The following is a 9,668-nucleotide window of genomic DNA, read 5'->3' as shown; positions in this document are numbered from 1 at the left end:
ATAGCAGACGACGACAACCTTCAATAATGATCACCTAAGTTAATTTAATTGATTCTTGCGCTTTGAATACAGCTAGAAGTCAAGCTTGAGTTCTTCAATATTTGTGCCATAAATAATGATCTTATTCATCTGGATCATGTCTTCACATTTTATGTCATTTTACACTTAGCGCCATCTCACACCGTCGGCAGCAGCCTTTCACATCTCTATGCCAGGCCCTTAGTTGCGAAAAGTTCGAACGGGCGACAAAGCTCAAAGCGCCCAAACAAGGATACAAACCGCATTCAAAATGCTAGTCAGTGAATGACACGGTGAATATCGGAGCCGAAAGTTGATTGTGCAAACGAAGCGCGAAAAGACGAAACACTCTAGAAGGGCTTAGACACGCAGTCTAAAAGGTTTCGAAGCAGATCAAGCTGAAGTCAGACAGGTGCTTCTGCCCCGACAAAGGTAAAAATTAAATCAAAGTTACAAAATTACACACACATAAACAATATAACACTGTTTATATTGCGCTATGTTATGTTAGAACACTTCCTTGAGCTTGCTACACGTGTTACTGTTCTGGGATGTCTGGGAAGTTGTGTTCTTCTCAGGGGTTTCTTTCTATGGCTATCTCTCTCCTGTCTTGACTTGTTCTGTACCATGTGGTGCTCTACTGGGTGACAGTCTCGTGTGATTCGACATTACCGCTAGACTGTGACAATTAAAAAGCGATAAAAAACCGGGTTGTTCGGTGTTACATTTTAAAAGCGATAAAACCCCAGTGCAGGGGTGCTTCGCGTGTGTGTCGTCCTCTTTGTGTCCCCTGCACAGAGGTTTTTATCGCTTTTAAAATGTGAAAATTAACCTGCCACAGTAACAATGACGGCAACGACGGTACGAATACAGATCTATCAGTTGCAGCCACATGTGTGTGTGTGTGTGTTTTACGGTTGCCTTTATAACATTACTAGAGGTGAGCGCAGATCATGTTGACAGCATCCGCACTGCACCCGCGCATTTAAGATTTGCATCTGCTGATTATATTTGTGGGGGGAAAAGACACATGATGAAAATTTTATCGTACGTTTGCCTTGTTCAACATGTGAAACCACTCGGGAACATGATGCCACACAGAATTCCCCAGTTGCGTACGATCCGCCTGTCCACAAATGACGAAGTCAAGAAGACGTCCGTCAAGGGCAAGGAAGCGAACGAAAAGAGCAAGGAGCGTTGCTGCAGCGCGCAAGAGGATGCGGCTTCTTGCCACATCGTTGGCGGAACACTCTGACAGGTAGGGCGTCGCATGGCATAATTTATAGCTGTCCAATCCCTAAGGTGGAAACATCCCCTAAGCAGTGCAAAACTTGTTCGTAAGAAAAGCACGAGATGGACTGCAGAAACAAAAAAAAAAAAAAAACTAGAATAAAATGAGAGCTCACTTCGTTTTTTTTTTTCATCTTTAGCTTGCAAAGTGAGTAATGACCAAATGCAGCGTTCTGTTGCTGACTCACGTTGGGTATATCATTCCTCTCTTTACTAGAGGGAATGCGTAAGCGTTACAGTTACGTGCTCTGGTAACTGTACTTACCTACTCTCGCACACGCTAACAGGTCTTCGTAATTTCGCCCCTAGGGGTAAGCCCTGCACAATTGATGCGGACGTGATGGACGCCGAAGCACATAGGATGTCTACCTCAAAACGTCAAAACACGGGAAAGCCACAGGTTTATTGAGGACACTTGCAAGCGCATGCAAACATCTGGACCTAGGGTTGCCACCAGGCCGGTATTATACCGGCACGGCCGGTTATTTGCTCGCTGTGCCGGTTGCCGGTAGGAAGTTGATGCCGGCAGCCTTTTGCCAGTATTTCTGGCTCAACACCTTTCATAGGGACTTTTACAGGGTTTTCCCTTTGACATTCCACTACAGCTTGAATAAATCTGGAGCACAGACCCAAGTCCGCAGTCACCAGTCATTTTCTTAGTTATTCATTATTATTATCATTGTTGTCTTGAGCGAGTACACGCGTTCTTTCTTTCTCTCTCTCTGTATACTCTCCACCCCTCCCCACTTTCCCTTTCCTGCGAACATTTCCTCCTCTCCCTCTATTCGACCTCCTCTCCCTCAGCCGGTATTTTTCCCTACGAAAGGTGGCAACCCTATCTGGACCGCGCATGGGGAACGGCATCCCCTATGTCAAAGGCATTTCTGAATCTGTCCGCCAGGTTTTGCTTCCGTTGGGTATCAGGGCTACGTTCAAACCTAAACTTCAACTTCGAAGTGTCATATCGAAACCAAAGGACCCTGTCCCCATGGGAAGACCAGTCTGGAGTAGTCTACAAAGTACAATGCCAAGACTGTGACATGTGCTACATTGGAGAGACAGGCAGGAAACGGAACACTCGTTTCAAAGAACATAAGCGGGACATAAAGAGCGCGACGGACGCCACACGGTTTGAGACGGATCTTACAGAGCATTGTTGGGGACACGGGACATTGTTTCGACTTCGACAACGCGTTGACCTTGGCTCGCGAACAAAGATGGGGACCCAGGAAGCTTCTACAGGTTTTCCCAGCGATTTTTAATCCAAGTTCCAGCTAAATTAACCCGTGCCCCATAAAGTTTGCATGGCACGTGGATTAATTTCGATGGTGCTTGGATTAAAACTACCGGGAAAACCTGTAGAGTCTTGGCACATACGCGGTGACCCCTCGGTTTGTAACAAAAACCGTGCCCCCCCCCCCTTCCCAAACGATACTCCCATCTCCTTAAATTGCGACCGGTTGTGTAATCTCTAATTCGGTCTGGCACTGATGATGTCCGTCGCATGACGGACGAAACGTCTGAGTAAACCTCGTTATTTTGTCATGTGAAGTCGGAGTTCTCTACTTTTTTTTGTCCAGTTTTGTCGTCTCCCGGCTTTTGGAGTAATTTTTGCGGAGAATACTTTCCACCTTGATTTACAGCATATGTCGACCGACTTTCAATTACTCGTCAACTGTGAAGTACAGGTAGGCACCTATCCAGTGATGGCCAGTAGTTAACTACATGTACAGTGAAACCTTCTTATGTTGGACACCCATGGTGTGTCCTACTTATAGAGGTGTCCGAGTTACAGAATATGAGGGAAACAAAAAATGGAAAAGATCACAGCTGTGTTGCCAGAAATGTCCCCTCTTCTTTACAATTTATGTTCCTTAGTGGTACCTGGTGGTAGTGGTACCTCTACCCACTCTTCACTGATTATTATTATTACTGATTTTAGTAGATTCAGTTCCGTTCAGATTCCACTCAATGGCATTACCTGTGGAGCTTTTCGAGCAGCTAGGACTTGTCTCTGAAGCGTCAGCCCGCTTTTCATTGCTTTGGTGCAGTGCACGTTCAAAGCCTCTAGACAAACCGAAGACAAGTGCTTACACAAAGAATTACAATGTAGACTGACAGCACTTGTTTTTGGACTCTAAGAACTAAAGCAACAAAATGCTGAGACTAGCGTAGGGGAAAAAGAGGGCGAAAGTCAAGGCCACTGGCTCATTTTGGGTCTTTTTGGTGCAAAGATGGGCCAATATTGGGGTAATTTGGGCAGGGTTTTGTCCAACTTAGCTGGGAAAACCCTGTCCTACTTCCGAGATAGGGAGGTGTCCGACATAGAGAATTCCGTCCCCATGTAGTTTCGACGGGAGCCTGCCCGTGCAATGAAATCTTCTCAGACAGGGAGTTGTCCGAGGTAGGGAGGTGTCCGACTTTGGAGGTTTTACTGTAGATATTGTGTCCCGGGTCATTCCAGAGCAAGGATTGCCAATACAGTGAAGCACTGTTGTACTTCTGTGAATCCTGACACACCGTACGTGGCCACGAGCCCCGATCGCCTGATTGATGACGATGGCATCCTTGAGATCAAATCAAATTGAGATCAAGCGCTGAAAACCACCCGTCCACGGTCTAGACTGCTAAAAGACATGCCATTGGCGTCAGGGTCTCCATGGGAGGTTCACTGTACCTGCACCGATCACATAAATACTTCTTATCAGATCCAAGCGCAATTAAATATAACTAAGAGAAGTTATTGCAAGCTTGCGATCTGGTCACCCAACACGGCTGTTTTCCCCAGCTGAAAATGTTCTAGCTACATTACCTGATGCCAGAGATAATCGATCCTCATGTAACAAGACACATGAAATTGAGAGAAGGTGCTGTGGAAATGAGTGACCTTCAGGACCTGCTGTAGCTGTTGTGCACGTTTGTCCTTGCGGATGTAGTTCCGTAGACGGGCTTATGGCTTTTTTAAACAAATGTAAACAGACATCAAATAACGGATGATTTTACCAGAAAGGTGAGAAAAATTACGGATGAAATCAAACAAAAATCAACGTTGTAGGGCGTACCAAACGTATAAAAATTAAATTTTATCGCTCGTTTCTTCAAGACAAAGGCTCGACGCCCACACCGCCTAGTGCGTGCCTGGGGGGAGGGGGGAGAGGCGCCCCCCAGACCCCCAATCTGTAGAACCTAACCTGGACTAACCTCACTAAAGTGAAGTGATTTAGCCCATTTCAACGACCCTACCTTTCGCAAGGTGGCAAGTTTCTGTTCCGTATAGGCTTAGCACTCCCGTGTTTCTCCTGCGCTAGAAGAGCATCAGTTCTTCAAATGCCTATAAAAAAGCTTCTAGACGACACATTCCTCTAATTCTTGTTTTTTTATACCCGTTTATATTGTCTCCTCTTACTTCAGTACATTATGTCGCTTTTGAACACTCCAGCGAATCAGAAAAAGCCATAAGCCCATCTACGGAACTACACCCGTCATTACTACTCCGTCGCAGGTTGTCAGGTGAAAGCATACCGAACTGTAGGAAGCAGGATTTCAATATTTGCAGAATGCACTGCAAGAGTGACAGCCTTGACTCTGCTTGGCTTGGATGTAACATGCGTTTAGCAAGATACAGCTGATCCACGTCCAAGCCAGCGTGTCGAGAACGATTTCTTGGCAGTATCTCTTGCATGGCAGTAGACAATGATAACTGTGTGACAATTTATAAGCAATCCGCCACTGAGCTGTATTTTTTTTTTGCTTTTTAATGATCATTTCGGTTCCTGGAGCATGTCAGGTATTGTGTGCGCAGATAATTTCGAAACAGTTCAAACAAAACCGAAGAAAGAAAGAAAATGTTGGCTATTTAGTTGATCGTTAGAAGCCTTGGCCTCATCCGATGCCGACTAATCAGAAAAAAAAAAGAGAGCAAAAGTTCTGCTAGGCTAACCTTGAGGCATTTCCTTTGGCACAGCTCTGGCAGTGCATTTCGCTGATAAAAAAGTTTACATCAGTAGCACGTGATACAAGCTCTAGCAAGGCTGCGCTAAAGGACATTCCTCAAGGTTAGGATCCTAGCAGAAGTTTCGTGCAAGCGGATAGTCGCTCACTCTTTAATTTGAGGACCGAAAAATTACAACAGGTTACGATTAGTACACTTATAGTTCGACAGCTTTTATTCAAGGGCATCATACTCAAGTGCATTGCGCCACACATCTCGAAGCAGTGGGTAGGGTTCCTTAAAACTCATCATGGTTGCCGCCTGTCCCGCAATTACTATGTTCGAACGAAAGAAAAATAAGTCATATTATACAATGATCGGAAGGACAGGACTATGGTGAACTATAGTTCACTATAGGACAGGTCATGGTAAGCTAGTACAGCCATTGTGTCGTAACGACGGCAGAAAAAGACCGTGTGGGTTTCGTCAACATGTAGAATGCAAACTCTCTGAGTCACTTTTCCAACGCGATTTTCTAATACGAATGATTAAACGGCGCACATTCCAAAAAGTAGTATGTCTTTTCGTGTACACAATTTTCTTTACAAGGTGTTTACTATTAACCTCTTGCTTTTCTTCACACTGAAAAGAAGCAGCAGCAGCCAGTGAGCTCCTCGTACCTTGAAATGGAGTAGTCTAACTAGTAGTTCAACTACTTTTCAGGGGAGGTAGTTAAAACTACTTCTTTAACTACTGCAATGTGTTTTAACTGCATCTCTAACTACTTAACATTGTCCATCAACACCAATCCCATCCTTTAGTGCTCTTGGACACCTAAATATGAATCGCAAGCAGCGATAAAAGCGAAGATTTAGTACACATGCACGGCACAATTGCTCTGCACCTCTGTTCTCATCAAACAAGTGGCTCAATGTAAAAGTCGGAAGCACAATCGTGCCGTAAAACTTGCGGCAAAATTGGAAGTAGTTGGCGCCTGCAGTAACCTAACTACTGTAGTTAACTACTCGAAATAGTAGTTTAACTAGTAGTTGCACACCACATTTCTGCAAGTGGTTGATAAGTACTTTTTAACTAGAATCAGGTAGTTTAACTACATGTAGTTAACTACTGGCCATCACTGACTTCTACAATAATGAAAGAAGAAAGATGAAAGTCGCTGGAGAGGCGTTTTAGCTTAGCTCAATTGGTAGAGCCCTGGACCGGCAATCCAGAAGATGTGGGTTCGATCCCTACAGCTAGCTAACCTTTTCAGTGACTTTCATCTTCATAGTTGATTTCTTAGGCAATTTGAGGCTTTGTTTGTACCTGTCCCTTCTATGTTGTTCCAGCCTCAGAACATCAGTTTATCTCTTGTTCTACAATACTTTGTACTTCAGCTTACCTTAGTATTTCTGTACAAGCGGTGGACGTTCCACAGATTTTTCATCCTTAGGTTGATTGTCATCATCATTCTACGCGTTTTCACAGGAGCTGTCGCTGTCGTCTGCTACGGTCGTTGTACATACGCTTCTGCGCGTTCAGAATTCAAATTTCCATCGTCCAATCATGGCGTGCCGATGAGTAGCACCCCTGGCGGACGGGCTCCTCATAGGGGTTGCTGATTATGACGTGGTCGTTATACTCTAGTAGGCCGTGGTATAGACACGCAAACGCGCGTGCATTCGTCGTTTCTGATTTTGGTCCAGAAATATCACGTGGCTCAACAGTGCGTGGCGCCATCTATCGGGAGAAGATGACACGAGTGGGTTGGATGATTCCGCCTTAACGGAGAACCCATGCAGACACGGTTGGGGGATCCTCTGACATACTAAATATTTGTTTCTAAATTCGGGGGGTAAAATTCGGGTAAATAAACGTGTGCACTAAATTCGTGCAAATTCGGGTGAAAAAACTCCCGATGTGCTAAATTCGGGGAGAAACCTGGCTCAGTTACTCAAACTAACTGTAATGGTTTGGTACAGACGGCAATGTAACTGCATTTGCTGCCGAACAAGTAAGTTAATGCATTCCTACAGACATCCCAGTGAGGGGAATTTGCTGGGTAAAAATTGGGGTAAAAATTTCACCCTAAAGGGTGAACCTTCAATTCGGGGTGCAAATTCGGGGACTAATCGGGTAAAACCCTAAAACTTCAAGCTCTACATATACAGTATACTTATGGAAACTGGTGCTGTATTTTTTTCGCTTCTGAACTAACTTGTGTATCTTTCTGTCTCTCTCTTACCTTCCATGATACTAGGACAGCAAACAGTTTACTCATCATGAAGGAAGAGACAAGAGATCCTTGTGTCCTTGAATCATCACGTTCCATCCCCTCAGATTCAAACCTCAAAGAAATGCGGCTCTCCTCAGAGTTCAATGGGCATCTGGTGAAGGTAAAATTGGAACTGCCTGATGTTCCATGTCTACCAGAAGAGGCCCAGACACGGCAACAGAACTGCAACGAGTCTTCACCAGGAGGTGATGCTGATGGTAAGATGCCTTTACACTATTTACACTATATACAAGGCTGGTTAATGTTCTATAGATATACTGGATGTCCGGTGAGAAAGTGTCATTAAATTTCTAAAAATAAGTTTAACTTCAGAAAATAGTGAAACTACTTGGAATACACACACACAGACTTTTGCCGCAGATTCAGGCCGCTTGCTTTCGCGTCACACATTAATTAAAGGTCAGCTACGCCGATTTTTTGATGTGTTGAAACGGTTGTGATATTCAGAACGGGCACATCCAACTGCCCCCGAAACGCACCTTTGTTTCTCAATTTTGTCTTCCTGTTACGAAAATTAATTCATCAAAGAAACCAAAACAAGCCATGGGCGCAGCCATTTTTGTGACGTAGATGGGATAAACCTGCTCCATCTACGTAGATAGAGGATCGTGCGTCTGATTGGATGAAAGCTGAGGCTTTCTCTGACTTCCCTGGCGTCTTCTTCCGCTTGCGAGGAAATCCAGTTATGGCCGCCGGCTACGGTGAGCGTTTCGTCCGAGGTAATCCCGAGAACAATTGAACGATTGAAACAACAACCGCGAACTCACCTCAACATCATTTTCGGCGTGAAATTGTGATTATGTGCTCGAGAACTTCGCAGTTCAACCGTTCAGCTGCCATTCATGTCAACCCGTTTGCTGCTTTTACAACAAGTGCAGGAATGGGAGCGATTGAGCAACAACGTGAGACTTGGTGATTGATTGAGCATATACCTGCAGAGGACTGGTCTTCAAAGAAAGAAGGCCGTATTTCTGCCCATGCATGTCGTGCGATTGCCAGACTTGTTACACGAGATACATATATTGTGCAGCATCATAGCGCGACTGCAATCAACGACGTAAAAATGTATCGTGACCACTCGAACTGCATTCGTTGAACCATTCGTCGGTTATATGAAAGTGCTCATTAGAGCTGCCCCGCACAAAAAGTGTTGGATGTACAGTAAACCCTCGTTAACTCGAACTCGCTCATCTCGAAATATCGGTTATCTTGAATATTTTTTGCGTCCTGATCCATGCCCCAATGCTTCCTATACATTTGGGCCCTTTTAAGTCGAAGCTTTTTTTTGCCCGAGTACGGATATCTCGAAATCCCATCACCGGTAGGTCAGCGTACCTACGGCTGATAACGAGCATTCTTCGGTCCCCCAGGCTAGGTCAAGGTCAAAGCCTTTCAGTCCTCACAAGAGAGAAACTGATGTTCTGAGGCTTAGCTCAATTGGCAGAGCCCTGGACCGGTAATCCAGAAGATGTGGGTTCGATCCCTACAGCTGACTAACCTTTTCAGTGACTTTCATCTTTCATCACTAGTGACTCACACCTCACGCGCCGCTAGCTGTGGCAGGCAGACAGCACTCCCCTTTCCACCCAACGTCACTCCTCCTCCTCCTCCTCTGCATTCGTCCGAGAATCTCTTCGTTTTGTTCTTCGCGGCGCCATGATGGCTGAACAACGCGCATGAAAGTCCCTGACTTTGGAGCGGAAGGTGGCACTTATCAAAGGCCTGGTAGCAAGTTCATCAAGCCAATAGCATGAACTGTTTCATTCATGCGGGTTTCTGGTCTTCCACCGCCGTACCGGAGCCAGTAGACCACTTCAGTGGCTGTGATGAATTGTGCAACGACGTGATGCGCCTCGCATGTTTTGGGGAGAGTGATTTAGGACTTCAACATCGAGGACTATGCGCTTTACGACGGCGATGTTCCAGTAGCGGTGAACTGAGTGATTCAGAAATCGTCGAGAGTGGCCGCGGTAGTAACGTGCCGGGAGGAGCGTCTCATGCGTTGCACTGAAGTGCTTGAAGATGCTTTCTTGTTCACAGACGCAAATGCCAAGCAGATTGCTATTATGGAGTTATTCAGTCTCAGATGATGTTAAAAAATAAATGGCTTCGGAATTGTTTACGAGCCCTATT

The 9,668-nt window shown here is 45.2% G+C and overlaps 1 protein-coding gene across 3 annotated transcripts in view; it reads left to right on the top strand.

Moving 5' to 3' along the window:
* LOC135379017 (zinc finger protein 883-like) overlaps window positions 1–9,668 on the top strand; it is a 36,688-nt gene that overhangs the window by 419 nt on the left and 26,601 nt on the right. Inside the window, exons 1-3 of one of the 3 annotated variants that reach the window (XM_064612254.1) lie at window positions 105–450; window positions 1,120–1,276; window positions 7,500–7,732. In XM_064612254.1, the coding sequence (XP_064468324.1) occupies window positions 1,155–1,276; window positions 7,500–7,732 (355 nt within the window). In that variant the 5' untranslated portion in view covers window positions 105–450; window positions 1,120–1,154. Of the gene's footprint in view, window positions 1–103; window positions 451–1,119; window positions 1,277–7,499; window positions 7,733–9,668 lie in introns of those variants that run through there. The other 2 variants (XM_064612255.1, XM_064612256.1) reach the window with 2 other exon arrangements.

Source organism: Ornithodoros turicata, chromosome 1 (assembly GCF_037126465.1).
Source record: "Ornithodoros turicata isolate Travis chromosome 1, ASM3712646v1, whole genome shotgun sequence".
Lineage (NCBI taxonomy): Eukaryota > Metazoa > Arthropoda > Arachnida > Ixodida > Argasidae > Ornithodoros > Ornithodoros turicata.
Note: the sequence above shows the minus strand (reverse complement) of the source record. Positions and strands in the feature narration are given on the sequence as shown.